At 42.1% G+C, this 22,474-nt stretch overlaps 1 protein-coding gene and 1 long non-coding RNA gene across 12 annotated transcripts in view; one reads left to right on the forward strand and one right to left on the reverse strand.

Moving 5' to 3' along the window:
- LOC124257471 (ras-specific guanine nucleotide-releasing factor RalGPS2-like) overlaps positions 1 to 2,953 on the forward strand; it is a 78,916-nt gene extending 75,963 nt beyond the window's left edge. For all 11 annotated transcript variants that reach the window (XM_046691584.1, XM_046691541.1, XM_046691546.1 and 8 more), the window contains one exon: positions 103 to 2,953. In XM_046691584.1, the coding sequence (XP_046547540.1) occupies positions 103 to 132 (30 nt within the window). In that variant the 3' untranslated portion in view covers positions 133 to 2,953. The remainder of the gene's footprint in view (positions 1 to 102) is intronic.
- Positions 2,954 to 3,320: 367 nt separating this feature from the next.
- LOC124258075 lies at positions 3,321 to 11,115 on the reverse strand. The gene is made up of 2 exons (XR_006893494.1): positions 10,606 to 11,115; positions 3,321 to 4,115 (listed from the first exon to the last, which is right to left on the reverse strand). It is a non-coding gene; the product is annotated as an uncharacterized LOC124258075 (long non-coding RNA).
- Between the last annotated feature and the right edge of the window lie 11,359 nt (positions 11,116 to 22,474).

Genomic DNA, 22,474 nt, shown 5'->3' on the forward strand with positions numbered 1-22,474 from the left:
ACATCATGTGAGGATTAATTTGGAAGAGGAAATATTTGTGGTTTAGATGTACTAAAAAATTTATGATTTTATGACACTAATTTTCTGATTCTTTTTTTTCAGCCTCCTGTAAATCTGATGTCTTTTGAGTGAGGCGAGGGACAGTTCTCAACATGGTTGCTCAAGTTTCATCACTACAAGGGCCGTGATTGGTTCCGATAGTCACATGACCAGTCACCGTGGCAACTGGCAATCAGCTGGTCTGATTCTGCTGCTCCACGGCTACTATCTCGCTCATGAGGTTGAGGCTCATCGTCATGGTTACGGGCCGACCACCCGGCAACTCATCTTGTTGCAGTGGAATCTCATTCCTAGACCATCATCCTACTTTCAGGAAACCTTCGTAGCCAATCACTCCACACTAAAATGCTCATCATGTGACCCCGTCTCCCATGACAACCAACGTAACCAAGCAATGTGCGCCATGGCCAGTGCAACACCGTCGTCGTCCAAGGATTGAGTGTGTGAGCTGGAGGTGAAGTCGTGGAGATTACGATATAGCGACACAGTGCAGCGCTTCCAAGAACGGGTTCTATGCAATATTGCCCCTTACTCGTGCCTCCTAGATAGAGAGACTCAGCTGGCCAACGTAGGACTATGTTGTAGGTAGTGCCATCAGCAGTTGTCCCCCTTTGTTGTTAGTGTGCTCAATAAGCAATGTGCAATCCTTAACTGTGTGCGTTCTGTGATAACTACTCCCTGAGGTCGACTCTTGAAGCAGTGACACCCAAGGTCGTGACTTACTGGATTTCGTGCGAGAAGAGGTCGTAGGTGATTTTATTCATTTCCACGTGGGATGTGCTTTTAAATGTCACGACCTCAGCACTTCACAGGGAGCTTGACGTCTTCTTGAAGGAAGACTGGTTTTAATTAGGACTCTGCTAAGTGTTCATTTGGAAACCCATGTGAATTACTCTCTCAAGACTCGGACAACCAGCTTATGGTTACAGATCATGGATTGTACGATTTGTGTCTTGAAGTATATGGACAAGACTGTTTTAAGCTTTCTGTGCAATGCTGTACACCACTGTACAATGGGTGTACAGAACACAGTATTTATGTGTACAGACCTCCACAAACGTGTACAAGTGGATTCTTTCCCTTACATCAGTCTTAATTCTGCGGGAAATAACATTTTCAGTTTTTGTCATCAACAAACATAAACATGTTCTTTAGTTTGAATGTTTATTTTATGGGAAAATTCAACAATATTTTTACTTTAGGATTCAAAAGAAATTGATTGAATTCTACTGAAAAAATTCAAAATTGTAGGTTTACAGTGTATGTTGAGGTAGAGTATTTTTCTAGTCAAAGGAAATTTTCCTAGTCTGTGAGGGTGTAGTCATTAAGTTAAAAATACTAGGTGTCCAACGAAGTTGAATTTTTGATACTTTAAAAAATAACATGCTACTTCAGTGCTATAGTCTGTCATGAAATGAGTGCTTTTGACCCAATTTAATCAACCAAACCACTGTATTAAACTACAAAAATAATATTAAAATAATATTTTAAGACTCAAACAAAACAGTATTAAATATCTGCATCCCCGATTTACAGCGTTTTTACTTTTTTTTCTTTCTTTTTGATGTTTTACTTTCCTTAAGGGAGGTGTTTTCTTTAACGTTTTGCTTTATTCTGCATGATAAGTGTGCACCAACTTGACCCTTGGTTCTTGATACCTATGTAATCTATGCTGTATAAGTTAAGGTCAACTTGAGTGTAATATATTTATTGTAGTTAAATAATAAAATTGAATGATTAAAAAATATTAAGTTGATTATGGAACTATTTGCCTCAACTCAAAAACTAAATTTGCATTGTTTTTCAAAAATAAATGCCTTTTTAAAAAAAAAAAGTTTAGAAGTGACGTAAACAAAACCTTGGTTAATATAATTGGTATTTGAGGTTGAGGCAAACGTATATTACTATAAATGTGTTATGTAGCTAGTTTGGCAGCATGCTACAAGTGTCTGATATGTTCTACATCATGTAACCACCATATGATACAGATATATTTGTAACAACAAAGATGTCAATATTGAATGGATATGAAGAAATACATGCACAAAATTGTCACTACTGTAGCTATGAAGGATTCATTTAGAAGCAGTAAACTATGAATATTAATGAGGAGTTTCTTAGTGCTATCACATGACAGGGCCCTGATATGATTGACAGGTGCTGATGTCATAAGCCGACAGTTTCTTACACCTTGCAGTCTGAACCATTTGTTTGTGATCATTCTGTTATGGCATGTATTTTACACAAGAAATGCGTCAAATTATATTGGCATATTTATCTCACAATGGTCAAGATTTCAGGGTGTTTGGAGAAATGTCATCCCAAGGTTGATCTCTCTCTTTTTTGAGTAATACTTATGTGCTGTAAAAAAACACAAATTTGGACTTCTTAAAAATTTAAAATTTGAAATGTATTACTCAAAAAATGATATGTTCATAATATCATCAGCTGATTTGCCCCTCGATGGGCGACAGTACACGGCTATGACAAATACACCACTACCCCCTTGGGTTCCACAACAGTCAGTCTTATTTATTCATTGCTTGCCTGCAATGACAGGTTATTGAGCCCTAAACATGCATTTGTATTTTTGTTAACATGATACATACACATATTTAGGGCTGTGGATAAATTCCTGTCAATTTGCTGGGTTTGGATAGATTTGACAAGATTTAACCCAGATATACAAGATGAGGGCTGACTGTGCAAACAGTCAAGCCCTGATCATGTGTATTTAGTGTTAAACAAAAGGGGTTGTAATAACTAACCGGAAGGAGTATTGCATTCCAGTCCATGCTAAGTTCAGTTGCTTAGCAGTCTATTTTGTAACCATTATTGATATTGAAATGTACAGACTTTTTTTTTCATGCAGTAAAAAATACTGTAAAACTCAGTACTTGTTTGTTGTTTCTACAATTATTGTGAAAATGGGGGCACATGCCAGAAACTTGTTCTCGGGTTCGAATCACAGTTTGGGCCATTCAGGATTTGAGGTTTGTCAGCACTGCACCTGTGCTTGCAGTAAACGTTTGAAACCTGCATCACTTTGGGTTTCGCTTCCACATTAAGCTGACAGACCGTGATATACTCGGAATACAGTTGAAACGAACTCAGTCTAGGCGATTTTATAATTGGTCACCCAATTGATCAACATTAGTCATCGGACAAGCATCGATGGAACTCGTGTTAGTGAACACATCCAACTCCAGACAAACAAAGGGGCACCTTCCAAGCTGCGTTGTATCACAAGACAAAATCACTTCCTTTAACATTTTTATTCATCAAACAGTAGAATAATGGCTAACATGATGTACAAGCTCATTTTGAACCAAGCTTTCAAACAAGCAAATGACATATGGCATGATTCCAGCAAAAATACATGTACAATTTATCTATTACACAAACATTGTACGTCATTGTGAAGTAAACAAATTGAATTAGCAAACATCGAAAACTGTGAATCTTTAATACCTGTATGTGTTGTATGAAATGTGCCAACAAGATTTGTCAGCTACTTCAGTGAGTCAGGTTTTCAGTAAATCAAGTACTATCAATGATTTCAATGAGACACCAGTCAAAGCTCGACACAGTATAAACTGGCCTCCACCTGCAAGTATGGCTGCCTATGTAGTATAACCTCTCAGAATACAAAGTTCCAAAATGTCTGATAAGTCAAAAATACTTTTCATGGAATTGTGATGAATCAGATCAAAATTAAAAGATTCTTCTAAATTACAATTCCACTCGCAATTCCGTTTACAGGATCCCGTGAGATGTAGCATGCGCATAACCATAAGTTTTTTCGCTAGTGCTAGCCATCGGTCTAAAGCAAGTTTTAGTGAGAGAGAAAACGAAGAATTTTTGTCGGAAAAATCACGTTGTGGTCATTATCGTTATTGTCTATCACAGTTAGACAGTGTCTGATTCATGGACATTACTTCGAGACTGGCGTAGCCTTTCTCATTGGGAAGCAAATCGAAGTTCACGACCGCGGGTCGTTGGAAGGTGGACGCCCAAGCTACATATGGTTTTGGTTTGGGGTTACGGAATATGGACTCGTCTTCATTACCAAGAAGACAAACATCAAGACACATTGACTGACAACATATATTTCACTAAATCAGTCCTTGTACATGATTTAAAACCATTTAGATGTTCCAACAGACTGTACCCGGATACTGACAAGTCTGTTGGTTTCAGCTTAGATGAAATGGCAAACTTAGCTTTTGTGTTGTTCCATTGGGGGCTATATTAATTTACTGTTACACTTGTAAAATAATTTCTATATACAGTATCCAGCTTGGGCCCATGCAGGAGAGAAAAGCAATAGCCCATTTTATAATTGTACTGTTAAAGTGTTTATGGTTATATGTTTTGAGTGTACATTTTGTGATAGACTAGTTATTTTACTACAACTCTTCGTGAGACAGGTAATTTGTTTTTATATATAATGCACACATTAAAATTTAAATTTCCAAGGTTAGTTTCAGGAATGACTAAACTACCGAAACCAACAAGAAAGTTAGTTTCCAGAAACGGAAATTTAAAGTAAAGTATCATTGGTAGTTTCCATTGCATAAAGCGGCTGGAAACCATCATTGATAGGAACGCCAATGAAACTTAACGTGAAGGAAATTACTCCATATATACCAGTATATACCATATAACCCGACATTAACCTAACGCGCTTAAACTGTCTATGTATTCCATGTATATAAGTTTCAGTTTAGTGATCTCAAGTGTTTTTGTACACCAGAATTCAAATAAAAGATACTGTCACATTGAAAAGAAGAATAATTTCAGGAAAAGTTTAAACCATATTACTTGAAACCTTTAAGATTCTACTTTGTCTCCTTAACGGTTTGTTAGGTACACTCACAGATGCCTTTACTAATTACTGAGGGAACCGATAGGAGGCTCCATTAGGTTTTCAGTTACCCATTGGCTTTCCATTTGTTTTTCTCAAAGTGATACATACTAATACAACTAACTGGGTGTGGTTATGCACATAACACATAACTGTACTAAAAAGGACAATAGTTTAAAATGGTAAATATCCAATAATAAAGAACATAATACAGGCTTCAACAAATTACACAGTAGACTTATAGATATAAAATATATGTTTAAGTTTAACGCCATCTGCCAGTGGTGAAAAATGTTGGGATTGAAAGAAAAATTAAGTCAATGAACGTTTTGCCTTTTAATTATAGCATTATCATTATTGATCCATTATCATATTTATAAGAACTTTGGAACCTCATAAATTTATTAAATGGCTTTCTAGATATGTCATAGAGTACCTAAAATATAAGGGAATCAGTTTACAACCTGAAAAACTAAGAGATCTTGTTGGAGTAGCTCTGGATTGTCAGAAGAGAGGAGAGGTGGGGAGGCTTTTATAACTCCACATGAACAATGTTGTTTGTGGAATAATTTTGTTGAATGCTACAAGAAATGAAAACAAAATACAGATATCAAACTTAAAACCAACTAACGTTATAACAAAACTAATGGGCTATACCTTTGTTCGAGAAAAGTGGTCATCCATCAGTATCCACATAATGGAACGATTAGCGCCATTCATCGCGCTGGCCTATTTAAAACTGTTCCATAATCACATTGACCGGGTTTCACTGGACACCAAAGATAATACACTGACAAGTTTTACATAATGTCACAATTCTTTAGAAACGGTGCATGTTGTTTTAAAGGGATTAGCTATCTGAAATACCTCACTGAGAAATAGGGTGACATCGAACTCACCTTGTTCACTTCATATGATGAAAATCAATGAAATTGAACTCACTTAGCTTGTTTTGATTGATATGAGTAAGCACCAACTCATCAATTTTGGTACATAATATGCTGGCCATACTTTCAAATTCATCACTTTTATTATGGCAAAACAGCAGTTACATATGTAAAGTAAAAGTTCATTCCGACTTCAATGAGGGCTGTATATCTCTTAATGGATGGTGCGCTTTAGAGAAATGCTACATCTTGGATGTCCCTGGGTATGTTGTAGAGTCTCAGCTGTCTCCACTGTAGATGACATAGTCACCAAACATCCTGACATACACGTAACCACGAGCGGTGTCAACAATGATATAAAGGTATAATTTATAAATATCCGCTGTGGCAATAAATACAACATGTAAGATAAATATATTTTACAATACCACTGATGATTTGTCAACAGGAAGAATAAATGTACTTATGTTACGTTAAGAGAAGCAGTTTCATACTTAATGAAACTGCAGTGTAGACTGGATGTGTACTATGTACATGTATTATGAAATTGTTTTATCATTATGATGATTAAAATAATTTGTGCCAAGATGTCATTTTAATGGATTTTTATTGTTGTTGCCATGTCATGAATATGTAAAATATTATCTAACATCTGGTATTTTCACGGATATCACTTCGTTGTGCAATTTATTTTGTTTCCAACTTGAGATTTAGTGTCACCTGCATGCCTATCATCACAGATTATGTCCATTGTTCTCCAAGTGCGGTCAACCTGAAAATCCCCTGTGTGTCGCCCTTATTGTTGTTACAAACATCACAAAATGTCTACCACTGCGTCACGATTACTAAACCTTTTTCAGTATACCGTTAGTAACTCTACAAACATAAAGACTATCTTTTGACAAAAGACGATGTCGATGCAAGATAAAAGTAATAAATCAATTAGCGCGTGTTATCGGTTAATCCCTTTCATCTGTGTTTGTTTTTAACTCAGCTGATAATTCCTTTTTTGCTGCACCTGCATGCATATATTACATAACATGTAGTACTATACCTGTTATAAGTTTCACTAGATGACAAAAAGCGGGTAAAATCGCTCTATTGCATGCAATATTAATTTACTACAGAATCTTAGGAACTACGCTGTGTGGTTTTAAAATAATAGGTGATCAACCATCACATTGTTCTTGATATGACTAAATATCAGGTAAAAACACAGAAATAGGATCAAATTGGATCATCCGGTCATATACCATCAGCGTCCGGAAAATCTGAAAAAAAGCTTATACTTATGATTTCTGGAGTGCTTTATTACGGGAAATACATCCACCGCTCATATTGTTTCACTCTTTAGGTTGAGGATTCCTGCCATGGTTGACAGCCGCCCAGTCCCCTGGAGTCCGTCACACGGTCGAGGTAGCATGTGCTGCTCCACCTGGCAGTCAGATCATACTAAAATTGTTGTCCCGAAACCGAAGCTTTGGATTTGGAAGATGAATGAGGCCTCACAGATGTACTTGGACATTGTAAAACAAACAATTTACATAAACACATATTGCAGTTATCAGTGTTTTTCCAAGCTTTGTGAGAGGGTAAGCAGACTATTGGCGCAGTTAACAATAGAAATGAAAAAAACAACCTAATTGATTCACCCATAAGTCTTTGTTTGAAATGTCGCCATCTTTGTTCAAACGCATTACGCCGCCGAGCTTGGAAAAACTCTGTTGTTGTTTTCAAGTAAGTCTATGAGAGTAAGGTAGTAGAAATGGCAGTCTGTATACTTGCTATAGTTTTCTTGACACATGGCAACAAACTTGACAATCGAGAAGCTTTGGAAACAAGGATCGAGGGAACTCAAAGCGATCTCAACAGAAACCCAAGACAGAGAAATTGGTAGGTAGGTTTCAGATAAAATTAATTATTTTTCTTCTTATCATAGCAGTCAGTTTGCATCGAATTAAACGTTTTTCGGTAGGAATCTACAGTAAGCGGTGCGTACCGTGATTTCGATTTCTCCCACGGTTATTAATGTGGACATTGCATTTTGGTGTGAAATCTGTTAAAAACAACATTATTATTTGATACCAGCTGAATATTACCATAAAATATAACCATAAGACAAGAATACCCCTTGTGTTCCTGTAATGTTGAGTCTGATGTTTTATATAATTTTTATTTCCTGCAGCAGCTCATTTTGTTGCTGGGCACAACCAACACCATAACCAAACATTTATTCTTCAGTCATTTTTCTGAGTGTAATTTTGTCTCAGTATTATTAGCTTTTCTTACATGGGACTATTTCAACTATGTATCCAGCTACATTGGAACCGTACTGGAGCTGGGCCGCTTATATAAGATACACTTGGCTTGTTCACCTTTCCAGGTTATTGATGGAATAAAAATATATATTTTAAGAGAATTGTTATACATGTATCCAGCAAGGCAACAAATATAGATGAAACCAGTAGTACATGATATTCTGGTGGAAAATATTACCAATCGACATATGTTCATGATCCAAATGTGTGTCTCATTTTGTTTTAGGCTATTGTGAGAAGAATCATGGAAAAGTTCCCGAGTACCTTGAAAATCCATTAAAAGTTACTTATTTAAGGTAAAAAACTTACCCCAAGTTTTATTATTGCTCGGCCATCATAATCAAGATATATGTTGGGTTTTATAAGATTAGAGACGCCAGTATTACAAAATACAATTAATTCGATTTCTTGTTCACCATTGGGTAAATCTAGCATCTAATTATTTCATTGTCATGGGTATCTAGTATTAGCAGTAGAATTGACATAGCATGCTATTATGTAGTGCATATTTGCTGCATAATCATGTCTGTCATGTTAATAGAAAACTTCTCCACACCCTCGCAGTAATGCATATACATGTAGTTGATATACCACAATTACTTATTACTTGTTTTGATACATGATAATAATCAAACTTATGAATGTTTGTGTCGGATTGTAATAATCTATTATTGGACCGAATGAAAATTAATTCATTTCCTTTTCTTAATAAAACCTTTTGGATAATCTGGAGGGAGCAAGACGGACGATCGGCGTCGGCAGATTACAGGAAAAGAAAAAACACAGGAAAGATGCTAAAAAGAAACAAAAGAATCTGATCTGTAAGTTCCTGAAACTGGATTATATAATATCATTTGTACCCCCGTTTATACACTTCCTGACACCAGTTTAAAACAGCCTGAGTCACTGACATGATGTGCTACATATTATCACATCGCTATATACCTGTAATAGAATAACTTTCCTTATCACATGTCATTACCCATCACCGTGAATGTGCCATTATCTAATTAGAACAAGTGTCAGCCTCTCTCAAGAATAAATGTTGGACATAACTAAAAGAGTGCAAGAATTTCATTTTTCCCCAGAAACTCCAACACCTCCCTGAAGAATCTAGCTGGGCAGAGAAAGAACACAGAAGGTGGCTGCAGTCCTAACCCTAGAATTGACATCGCCAGTGGTGTCTGAAGCTCCAGCGGCAAAAAATGAAGAACTTGTAATTTAGCATACACCATCCAACAAGATGCTTTCCAACCACCTAAAAGGTCTTAGAAATAGGATGGAATGTCTAAATGTACATTCAATTATCTCCTGTAGTCACCCTGTTTAGGACAAGAACATCTAAATTTGTTGTTTCTTGAGACTAAGATTTAAAATTAATGTCCCTCAAATTAAAAATGTCAACCCCTCCATAATAGTTATTTGAACAAACTACTACTCATACAAAAATTTCAAATCCATAGGGCCTGTGATGACCCCCACACACACACACACACACACACACACACACACACACACACCTCTCTCTCTCTCTGTGCTTTGTGTCAATGTTTAATTGTAACATTGAAACATAGATATGATATGTTTATGATGAATAAAGAGAAATCGACTGACATGCCCTGATTTTGTATTTATTTATTTCTATGTCCATGTGGTGTTGAGGAGACTGTAGTTGAAATGAGTTTATTTTTATATTTCAATGTATCATGAATAAAAATATATGACCTAATACATTCAAATATATAATACACTCATTTCAACTACACTTAATTTAGTTGAATAATCATAATTTAATATGGACATATGGTAATCCCTGAATACTCAATGATTGAAACCAAATGAATCCATACAGATTCTGATTTACTTGAAACTTATGGAACATGGTAAATGTGATTAATAGAAACGAAATTCACAGGGAATCATAATTGAACTAAGTAAATACAATGTATATGAAACCATCTGAAAGTAGAGGATAAAGGAAACCCAATGGAACCTCATAGGAATCTACCAAATAACGGAAACGCACTGGAACCATACATGAATCTGGGTAACAGAAACGCACTGGAGCCCTACAGGAAAAAAAGGGTAACGGAAACGCACTGGAGCCTTGCTGGAAACTGGGTAGCAAACGCACTGGAGCCCTCACTGGAAACTGGGGTAACAGAAACGCACTGGAGCCCTCACTGGAAACTTCGGGTAACGGAACGACTGGAGCCATGCCGGTTTCTGGGTAATTTGTAAGTTTCAGTTTTAGGAAAACCAGGAAATGTAGAGAAGCGTTCCGGAAACCCTAGTTGAAACTTAAGTTTCCATTTTGTTTTCATTTAGGTTTCAAGGGGTCCGGGAAACGCCAGTTATTTTGCTGTGAGATTGAATGGTGTTGGCTCACAAACCTCCAGACTCAAATTCAGATTGTAACATAAATAATGATCATCAGTAATTCCTTTCTCACACATTGGAATTGGAACATGACTTGGATGCATAACTGTCTATTTGTACCTGTATCAAAGACAAGAAGCCAAGCAGACAGACCAGAGGGCCAATGAAATCCATCGTCACTACAGTACCATTCCAGTTGGTGGGAGTAGACTTTGTCCACTTGCGAGGAGTAAATGAGGGTGTGAGTATATTCTTGTCTTGATGGACCATTTGCTTTGCCCTGGTTATACCCCACTAAGAATAATTCAGCAGTACAGCAGCTGAGAAGATTTTTAATGATTTCATCCCAAGATTTGGTTTCCCTCAAACTCTTCATTACGACCAAGGAGGCGAGTTGGAAAATCTGCAGAAACTGTTGAACTCCATCTCGTACCACCACTTAACATCCACAAGGAAATGGTCAAGTGGTCAATAACTTTGTTAGGCATGTTGAGAACCCTACTGAAAGACCAGAAGTCTGATTGGAAAAACCATGTGAACAAGCTTGTCCATGTGTACAACTGTGCCACACATGAAGCAATGGGTTTTTATCCCATTTACCTATTATTCAAAATCAAAGCCTAAATCAAAGAATTTATGTAAATATGTTTGGTATCTCTCTAATGTGTCAGTAGCTCTGCTGATGTAACACAAATTCCTGAAAAGGCATTAAAGTATTATTCTATTCTATTCTATTCTATTCAGACACAGTCCAAGACCACCAGTAGATATTTTATTCACACTGAATCAGAATGACTCAACCTGCAGAATCCCTACCAAAACTTGTGGATGACTGGCGGAAAGGAATGGAAAAGTCCTATGAAGTTGCACAACAAAGTACCCAGAAAGCCATGGAGAAAAGTCAAGAACTAGTGACAGGAAAGTTAGATATTGTGTACAAGGTGATCGTGTCCTCGTGAGAAGCATGCATAAGGGTGGTTTCAGGAAAGTTAAGATCACATTGGGATCAATGTCGTCAGCCTTTCTCGGCAAACAGAATCTTCCTCTAGCCAATGTTGTCACTCTTTCTACACACAGGTGACCCGTGTCATCGTGGAGCTGAGTGATCACAGTTTGTCTATATTTCATAGGTAACATCAACATATGAATCAGTGAGTTTAGTTTTTCACTATTTTAACACTATTCCAGCAATATCACAGTGTTATGAGATTCTGTTATATATCTATCTATAAATCTGTATATATATTTATAGATATGAAGTGATTCTCAAATATGTTTATATTCCCTAAAATACCTATTCACCCTAACTCAGACACTCTGCTTACCACTGACCACTTTCCATTGTCTATGATCGAGCTGGGGTGGTCAAACAACAAAGGGGTTATATAATTATAGCTTGGGCTTTTGACTTTCTCCAGCTTGGTTAAACCCTAAGTGCTCAGTATCCAGGTTGGGAGTGTTAGGAAAGGACAAGCCATGTCGGCAAGTTTGAACTGAATATGCAATGTCGGCATTGAGAGAATTAAGCATGTTGTGCTATTTCATACGATGGATTTATTTGTGCTATTATTCTGAGGATCTAGTTGGAACATGAACGATTTTTCCTCAAAGTGAGACTTTTAACCATTTACACTGATACATGCTTTTCACATTTGTACATATATATAAAGGAGAATGCAATCAACTGAGAGAACAGGATGCGAGAAGTAGCATTAAAACACAAGCAAGTGATGTCTATGTGGTTGTACCGAAGTTGCTCAGTGATTGGTGACTTGATTGACTATTGGTGAATAGTGATTGACTTTCAAGAATAAACTGTTTTATTCTTTTTATATATTCCTCCTTGGGTACTTATAAGCATTTAAATGTCCATTTAAATTCCCTACGACAGTTGTAACAATATTTGAATAAAATATTTACAAAACAAAACCACGCTTTGTCTTGTGAGACCACCCTTACAGGGCCTTCCGCCCCCTACAGCCAAGAGCAGGTAACTCTAGACCCGTAACCTCGTACCTCACTTTCCATGCTGTTGTTGTACCGACAAGACGTGGGTCCATACCAGAAGGTTTTCCCTTGCGACTTAAGAGAGTTATGAGTGTTTCAGAAACTGCAACTGTATGTATGGTTCTCTTTTTTCCCTGCATGGGCGAATTGGAGGTTTTCTGAATTTTTCATTCATAATTTCTCGTTGTAACTTGGTACCTGTCGCAGTGGTCGGCTCGCTAGTGCGTGTCAAGATGGCGGACAAGGTCCCTTCGGCTAGCCTTCCTGTTCATTGGTTTCCCATCTGGTTTTCAATGTTACAGGTGGTTTTAGTGTTTTTATTTGTATCTTTGTATGCGTGTAGGGCGGTATGTCTACTGCTCGCATTTTCTATATTACGCTAAAAACCGTAATTGTTAGTTATGCTGCAGTGTGTACTAGGTTGGCAACTGCATGCTACATTTGTCGCGATTAGTTGTGTTGCCCATGCGTCTTTTTACATGTATTTGTATGTGGGTATAGGGTAGATTGCTGCACAGGTTTTACTTGTTGCAGTTTAAACCCTGTACTTCATGCCTTGCTGCAATTCCCGATGCACGGGATTCCCACGAGGTCTGCTTACGCTGTTTAGTGCAGAAGGAACATGAGGAAGAGGGTGTGCGGCATGTGCCATGTTCTCAAGCCCCAAACCATTCGGCGAGGCGGATAGACACGCTGTTCTACAGCAACCTGCTTCGGTGGGGGTGATCTCTGGGCACAGGATCCCCCGTCCAAGCGCTCCCATAGTAAGGGGGTCCACGGGTGCAGCTTCCACGCGGAGCCGGCTCCCCAAGAAAGCTAAAAAGGCGACCAAAGTGGCTTCGTCTTCACGCACTCATGCCCCTTCTGCATCTCCTACTGCTTCCGTCTCTGTACCCGCCACCCCCTCTTGATTCAGCACCTGTAAAAGCGTTCCTGTTGATTAACCGCTTTTTAGAGTCAGTCAAGTCCCCTGATTGATACGGCGTTAGCGGGGTTCCGTAAGGAGCTCAGCGCGCCGGTCGCCGGGGCGGAGCTGACTACATCTGGGGTTGGCTGCGCCCGAAAGCCGGCTCGAGAACGCCTCCGAGGCGGCTTGATCCTGGCTTCGCCGTGGTGATAGCATGCCCTCAGCGTCTGGTGGCGACCTGGCTTTATGCGCTGGTCTGTCACAGGTGCCTGGTGCGGCGATACAGGTTTTGCAGCCAGTCTGGGTTGACCCGGGAAGCCTGTTGCAGCAGGTTCCTGGCTCAGGTTCCTCGGGCGACCTCGGCGCGCTGGTTCCTCCCGGCAGGGCGATGCTTTTCCCTGGCTCCTCTTGACCTTATGAGTTTTTCTGGTCCTGCCTCTGGCGTCTCCTCCGGCGTTCTCTCAGGAGTCTGAGATTATGGCGGCCGAGGATTCTGCCGGAGGTCGATATGGAGGAGGAGGAAGGGACGGAGGAATCGGAGGCGGAGTGCCGACTCCTTTGCCTCGTCCCCGCGGCAGGTTCGGGATAAGATCGAAGTCCTGCCGCAGGTGGCTGTTCCGATCCGGCACCCCGACCTCGCTGGAGTTTCGGCTCCGGGAGGCGCTCGCCGACCTAACCGGTCGCGAGAGGCACGCCTCGCATTCTCCCATCACTGGTCAGTGAGGTGGTGAATCCGGCTCCTGGCTGGTACTTCGCTTCAGGCGTTTTTGATTTGCCTGACGTCAGCAGGCGGTACCAGTTAGGTGAGGAGACGCTCTTCGAACCACCAGTGGTGGGCGAAAGTGCGTCTTTGCCTCAGTCACATTAGGAGAGGTCGTCTTCGTCTTCCCTGGCCTCGGCCAGGCAGGGCAGGCGCCTCCCCTTTTCCGGCTAAGTACTTCACTGCCGCTGAAGTCTACCTACCGGTCATTGAAGAATGTTACCGGTGCGCTTGACCCAACAACTTAAAGTAGCCGTCCATTCAGCCTACCTGTCTGCATTGCAGGGACAGCTGGTGGCTCACAGCGCTTGCGCGGTGCCGATTCATCGGAGTCGGTGTCGCTGGCAGCTTAGCGGCACCTATGAGGATACGCGCATCTGGCTCGGGACAGCATTCGGTGCTGTGCCAGCCAGATGATGGGTGCCGTCATAAGGCTTGCGCTTGTGGCTGTCTGTGGCGCTAGCGGTATTCGCCGGCCGGCCACAGCAAGCTCTACTGTCATTGCCCTATACCATGGGATCTTCCCTGTTCCCTGGGGCCTTGCAGGTGGTAAGGGAGGCCGCGGAGGCTGTCTCTACCTTCAAGGACTCAAAGCCTTTGTTGGAGCAGCCCTCCGGCTCCTCGCCATCGCCCTCCCCCGCTTCGTCCAGCTTACCCTTCTGCCTCGGGCGGAAGGATGTTGTTAAGTGGGCTGCCCCCTTTGCAGTCAAAGCGAGCAGCGCGACGAGGCAAGGGCAAGCCTGCTCCAGCGCAGCAGTCTTTTCGGGGCAAGGGCCAGCCCGGCTTCCCACTGATTCATTCCCCAGAGCCCTTGTTGCCCCACTCACGCAAGCGAGACTTGCCGGCGGTGGGGGTGCACTGCCTCTTACCACACGCGTCCCCTGTCGGCGGCGGGTTGTCCCTATTCCTCCGGGAGTGGGAGGCAGCCACCTCAAATCCCTGGGTCCTGTCCACGCTCAGGGATGGCCATTTGCCACAGTGGAGGCGCGATCCTCCGTCCTTCTCCGGGGGGTTCGGCACCGTGCCGTAATTTCGACCCAACGGCAAGGCGGAAGTCCTCCGTGCCGAGGTTCAGTCTTTACTGACCAAGGCTGGCCATCGAGGTGGTTCCTGTGAGTCAGCGAGAAGAGGGTTTTATTCCACCTACTTCCTCGCGTGACCAAAAGGGACGGAGGGTTCAGACCCATTCTGAATCTCAGAGGGCTGAACAAATTACTGGAGGTGCCCGTCTTTCAGGATGGAGACACTCCAGGTCAGTGATCTCCTCCGTCGGAGACAGGGGATTGGCTTACGTCAATCGATCTCAAAGAAGCGATACCTCCATGTTCCAATGCACCCCGATTCAAGAAGTACCTCCGGTTCTCCTTCGACGGGACGTGCTACCAGTTTCAAGCGTGCTCCCCTTCCGGCATCTCCGCGGCCAAGGGTGTTCACTCAAACTTATGCTAATCCCAGCTCAGTTAGCCAGGTCTCAGGGCAGGTGTTGTCACCCGTACCTGGGACGATTGGCTTCACTGGGCCTTAGGGCCTCAGTTAAGCAGAGCCTCCACACTGTGCGTGCTGGATACTCTGGTGTCACTGGGCTGGATTATCAATCTCAAGAAATCAGACCTCGCTCCGGCGCGGGATCACGATATTCTTAGGAGCCAGATTCAACACGGCGCTGGGGATTGTTTCCCTTGCTCCGGACCGCATCGTCAAAGTCAAGAAGGACTGTGTTACAGTTCCTCCAGTCCCCGTTAAGCGTCGGCCCGAACATGGCCGGTTGCTTCTCGGCAACATGGCGGCGACAGTGGACGGGTTTGGCGCAGCGTTTGAGGATCGCGACCAATTCAGCAAGCATTAGCTCAGCTGTGGTCCCACTGCCGCAGGGCTACGAGATTATGCTCATAACGCCAGAGTGGTTAATCCCTCACTTCTTGCGATGGTGGACGGATGTCTTCGGAATTTGTCCAGGGGATCCCCTCGACACCCGGCACCTTCCTCTCAGTTCAGGACGGACGCTCCCTCACAGGTTGGGGGTCCTGGCGAAGCACTCAGCCTCCGGCCTCTGGTCGGAGGGAGGTCAACCTACACATCAATGTAGTTAGAACTGAGAGCAGTCCAAGTCAGGTGTCGAGGAGTGCTTCCGGTGTTGGTGCAGGGCCGTGTGGTTAGCGTCTAGAAATGGACAATCAAGCGGCCATGTCTTCGCCATTCTCAAGCAAGGCGGCACAGTGTCTCCGTCGGCTCCTTCAGGAGGCGTGGCAGTTTCTACTGTGAAGTGCGATCAGTTCAACATTCGGGTTTTGCCTGTTTATCTCCGGGGTAGACAACGTCCGTGCAGATGCTCTCTCTCACGGTATACTTAGCCCCCACACGAAAGTGGATGCTCGACCGAGATATTAGGGATTATCTCCCAGTTGTTCGGGTCGTTCCAGGTGCATCTGTTTTCGCGTCTGGGGTGACGAACCAGATTCCTGTGTTTTGCTCCCGGATTCCGGATCCGGGTGCGTTAATATGGCGCTTTCAGCTAGATTGGACGGACAGGTACGATACCGCGTTTCCCCGATACCACTGATTTCCAGGGTCCTGTCGCAGCTGACCGCACAACCAGCTCGGCTACTTGTGCTTCTGGCACCCCTTTGGTCGGCACAAAGCTGGTTTCGGTAATTCTCAGGTTTCTGGCTCAGCCTCCTGTTCTATTACCTTTTCGGACCTGACCTCCTATCCCAGAACGGAGCCCACCCGAATCCAGGATTCAGTGGGTGGCTTGGCCGCTATCAGGGATCGCCTCCATCGCGAGTGGAATTCCTGCACCAGTTGCAGACACAATTCTGGCTAAGCGGAGGGATTTGACAAACGTTCAATATGAGGATAGATGGGCCTGTCTTCGCTGGCTGGTGTGTCAACAGGGGATTCTTGATCCCTTTTCTACAGATTTAGTCTGTGTGTTAGAATTCCTCCAGTCTCCGGTTGGAAGCCGGTCTAGCGGCTTCCACTGTTCGGGGATATTCTACGGCTATTTCTGCGCTTCATATTCCTGTTGACGGTGCTCTCTTGGGGCAGCACCCTCTTGTACAGCTTTTAGCAGGTGTGGACAGAATCCGTCCGGTTGTCCGGACGGATTAGTCCCCGTGGGACTTGTCAATCGCTCTTGATTGGCTGTCCGGTCCACTGTTTCACAATCTGTCGGCTCTTTCCCTCCAGCTGTTGGCGTGGAAGACGGGCGTTTCTTGTGGCGGTGACTTCTGGCAGGCGGGTTGGCGATATTCACGCAATGTCGGGCCGATCCAGCTTTTACTGTTTTTCACAAAGACAGAGTTAGCATTCGGGCTGCCTGAGACTTACCGCCCTAAGAAGGATAGTCCCTTCCATGTGGACGGTAAGCCTATTGAGCTCCCAGCTTTCACTCAGCCTTCCCTGTCCGGTACCTCTCTCGACGGCGTTGCTCACGTCTTAGATGTCCAGAAGACACTTCAGGCTTATATCAAAGCGAACAAGGGTACCCGTAAGGGTAACCAATTGTTTTGTTGTTATGGCGGGTTCAGGCTGGTCTTCCGCCACCAAGCAGACCATTTCTCGGGTGGCTTGTCTCTGCCATACATATGAGTTATACTCAAACAGGCTTATCCCGCCTGTTGGGTTGAAAGCTCATTCGGTTAGGGCAGTAGCTACATCGACAGCTTACGCTGCAGCCCTGCCCATTGAGGAGATCTGCTCAGCTGGCTATTTGGAGCCAGCCCGAGCACGTTCATCCGTCTATTACCAACTTGACAGACTCTCCAGTGAGCGTGCTCGGTTGGTCAGTCAGTTCTCTCCAGTGGGCATGGTTCCACCTCTCTAGCCAATTGAGCTTCGAGGTTTTTTATTGTGTGAACCATTATCTGCCAATTTTAACACTGGTGTTGGGTTTTACAAATCTTGTTACATTTTCCTTGGTGATGGGTTTTATGTGGTGCTGGTTTTTATTCCCATGTCTCTTGCTTTCTAACCGAGAAGCTCTAGACTAAACTGCCCTTGGAAACTTTGCTGTTCATATTCCCGCATTTCGCTTCTGGGTTTATTGCGGGACCCTTTATCTTCACTTCCGAGTAAATTACGGGAAGGAGGGAGGGTGTGTCTCGTTAAGATTGCATTAGCGAGGTTTCGCTGGACAAATTTGCATAACGTTTAACCCTGACCCTGGCTCATGCCCCCGCCTGATTGGCTTTGGTGGACACGGACCGGTAAGTGTGCCTTTTCTGCTATAATTAGCTTGGGAAATTCCACTTCTTGTCAGGGGTGTTTAAGCAGACAGAATGCCGCTCCTGAGATCCGCCTTTAGGAGTCTGTCTTATGCTTATAAGTACCCCAAGGAGGAATATATAAAAAGAATCGAACTAACCTGTAGAGGTTTCAGATTCTTTGAATATATTCCTCCTTGGGTACTACCACCTCCCTCAAGATTCTGTCTGACTTTCGCTCAGCATGGAAAGTGAGGTAACGAGGTTACGGTCTAGAGTTACCTGCTCTTGGCTGTAGGGGTCAGGAAGGCCCTGTAAGGGTGGTCTCACAAGACAAAACGTAGTTTTGTTTTGTAAATATTTTATTCAAATATTGTTACAACTGTCGAGGGAATTTAAATGGACATTTAAATGCTTATAAGTACCCCAAGGAGGAATATATTCAAAGAATCTGAAACCTCTACAGGTTAGTTCGAAGTTTTAGTCTTTCTTGTTTTAGTTTTCTGATACAGTAGCTCCGTCAATCACTGGCTAATCAGAGATTAATTAACATGTGTCAGCCAAGGACTGTCAAAATTGGGACGATGGTAAGCTCACTGTCAAAGTTGGGAAAACTGCCTAGATTAATTACAGTAGTGTGAAATATCACCGTCAAAATTGGGACTGTCAAAATCGGGAAAAAACCTTCCGTTTCCCCACTGATCTTCCGTTACTCGGAAAGAGTTCAAGCGGTGTCATCTCAGGACGCCGACCTTTCGATTTTCCACTAGTCTCAGGACGCCGACCTGTGGTTTCCTTTGAAGGTTAGGTTCTGATTAGGCTTAATTAGCGTTGTAAATAATCTACTCTAGATGTTTTGATAAGGTGAACTCGTCGCACATGTAACTTCCAAATGACTGAAAAGTTTAAAATAACACTTAGCAGAGTGCCAATATTGAACACTGTTCATATCTTTGGTATAAATGTCTATGGAATGGTCAATGGATTCACATTCGATTTCGAAATGGCAAATGCACAGCTAGATCAGAGATTCATCCCTACAGCTCCGCGACAGTCGTTACTTGGTTGTTGGCAGGTTCATGTACAGAGTCAGCAAGAGAAAACGAGACAGGATATCTTGGATATGTACTGCAAAAGACTGCAAATCCACTGCATCAACAACGAATGACATCGTCACCATGGTGAAAGATGAACACAATCATCACACTGTCACGAGTGATATTAAGGTAAGAGTTTAAATTCTTATATATGTATAAATCAATTGCCACCGTTTTGTCGAATTTAATAACAGTGTTTTAGTAAGCTGCTTAATAAATGGAAAAGTTTGGAACCAAATGGTTAATGATTCTTTGTTTGTTGGACCCAAATGGTTAATAATTCTTTGCTTTTTTGTAGGCGAAGGAGACGCTAGAAAAGCTGAAGGTGAAGGCAGCTTCGACCCCCCAGCCCATGCAGTCCCTCTACGGAAGAAGGCCTTATCGACATGAGAGATGGAAGTTGGAATGATGAGTTGGAATACAGGGATTTGGAGCGACGACTGGATGACATCCATCACCAGCTTGAACAAGGAACACTGTCCGTGGGGCAGTTTGATGATTCAGCATCCCACCTATTGCATTTGGGTTAAAATCTGCGAAAAAATGTGTGCTATATGAATTTACGATGTATTAATCAAAAATGGCATGTATTTGCTTATGTGAATCATTGTAAAAAATGTTAAAATCTGTCAACTGAGCTTGTTGATGAGTGTTTCAAGTATGGAAATAAAGTGATAAAAATCTAAACTGCTGTCATCTTCTCATTAGGTGCGCTCTCATCAGCATAATCCGGATTATCCCCCTCTAACAACTAGTTGATCCTTCATTGTCCTCGTAATCCTTTATTAATTGGCAAAATGAAACTAGTCTCAGGACGTCGACCTTTATATTTCACTCAACCTTAAAGTTTCATCGAAAGGTCGGCGTTATGAGCCTGAACCGTTCAAGCCCTCAGTTTCTGAACCTGCGGTCAGAGCTACCATCCCCATTCACTTCTTTAGTTTATGTTCTAACTTACAAACCCCTGACAGCACTATTGAGTTTTGTAAATGCTACAGCATTTTACCAGCACAAGCTCACTGCCCTAACTGTCACCAATTACTAACTCGCACATATGGTATTAACAGGAAGAGTACAAATTTGGATTTCAGGTTTCAATGTAACAAAAAGGTATGCAAAAATCTAACAATAACCAAGATCCTGCACGAGGAAGGGTACATTGGTTTCTGGTTCCAATTTGTCTTTGAATAAGACTATTCTCCTTACTTACTGTTTTGCTCATAAGATGAGCTACACTGACACAATCAGAGAGACCAGTATTGATTGTGATAAGGGTGGGAGAGTCCTGGAAACCTCTAGAGCGGTATCGGACTATTTCATGTACTGTAGGGAGGTATGCTCTTCAGTCGTGGAAAGGGACAGATTCAACATGACAGGGTCCTGGCATGCCTGTAAAATTGATGAGAGTAAGTATGGAATTTTTTGGTGCCAGTGGACAAACGTGACCGACAGGCGGCTTTGAGAGAATTACGGACAATGTAGCCTCGGGGTAGTCATATTATTACCGAAAGTGTTGGAAGGGTTTCTACGACAGACTTGAGGGCCTGGGTTATGTTCATACCAATGTAAATCACTCAGAAAATTTCAAAGGTATTAGATCATATTATTGGTATTGATCATCTTGACGTCTTTGTAATTTCTTTTGTCATTTGGAATTGTATAATTGTAAATAATTCCTTTTGAACTACTTACAGATCCAATCACTGGTGCTTGCACCAACCTGATAGAGAATCGTTGGTGGTGCGTGAAGAGGCAGTTGCCTTCTGCACACACTCGGCGAGGTGACTTCACGCTACACCTCACCGAGTACATGTACAGATGTCGTGTGGAAGGGGACATTTTCACAACGCTTCTCCAAGACCTCGGTTTAATATACCCCGGGGAACGTCGATGGTAAGTATATTAAGTATATATAAATGTTACTTCATGTGATGCTCGTTCAATTATATGAATTAGTTGTGAAGAATATGTCATACTTCTGCTTCCTCCATGGCAGGTGTCATGGCGTCTTTCGTCGGTGTTCTATTCCCAGAGGGTGTTTCAATTGTGTTATATAATCGTATTGTTTTGCTATTTTGCCATCACCTTATTGAATGTTGGTTGGATTTTTTTATAATCCTACAACTGTCATTGTCTTTTAATAATATTTTAGAAGGGGGGGTACAGGCGGAACTCTTACTCGTTACTCTCCTTCCATGTACACTTCGCGATCACCATCCTTCCATTCACATTTCCATATAAGGACACATGAAACACTCAAATGATCTTGACTTACGCATCACTATTGTCCGCTTTAAGCCTGCTGCACGGGTTGTAAGTATGTTGATTTTTCAATCATGTATAAATTGAAGTGAGCGATTTAAGCACATTTATGTAATGCGTTCGACTATGTAATCGACTAAGAGGAACATTAGATTTAATCCCATGATTTATCTCGACAGTGACAGTGATTTTCCAATTTCATGTGCTCAAACAAAGTGTAGAGACACCTTCACTTCTCATCTGATAGTAAGGATTTGTTCTTAAATCCTTCCCATGTAGATAATTTAAAGTTTACAGATCCTGTTGCTAGCACTTCCACACTCCAGGATATTATTCAGAGAATTCAGAGTGGTGAAAATGTTTTTTCTTTGTGTCAACAGTTATCATCGGAACCCTCAGCTATAAAATATTGTCAACAAAACAGTCTGCTACCTACATGTGGTAAATGCCGTAATTGTTCCCAAACCATCAGCAAGCTACAAAAGATTTTCACATACTTATCCGCAATACCGGTTTCAATGTAACAAAAACAAGTGTAAGAAAAGTGCGCGCAATTGTGTATCTTTAAGAAAGGGTACCTGGTATAAAGCCAGCAATCTCAGTGTATCTAAGACTTTACTTATACTGCACTGTTTTCAATAAATTCCCATACACACTATGCTGAGGGAAACAAAAATACCTGAGGAAGGTAAAGGTACAAGTAGAGAGGTCTGCACATTGGTGCC

This window comes from Haliotis rubra, unplaced genomic scaffold (assembly GCF_003918875.1).
Source record: "Haliotis rubra isolate DU_JTF1 unplaced genomic scaffold, ASM391887v1 Scf117, whole genome shotgun sequence".
Classification (NCBI taxonomy): domain Eukaryota; kingdom Metazoa; phylum Mollusca; class Gastropoda; order Lepetellida; family Haliotidae; genus Haliotis; species Haliotis rubra.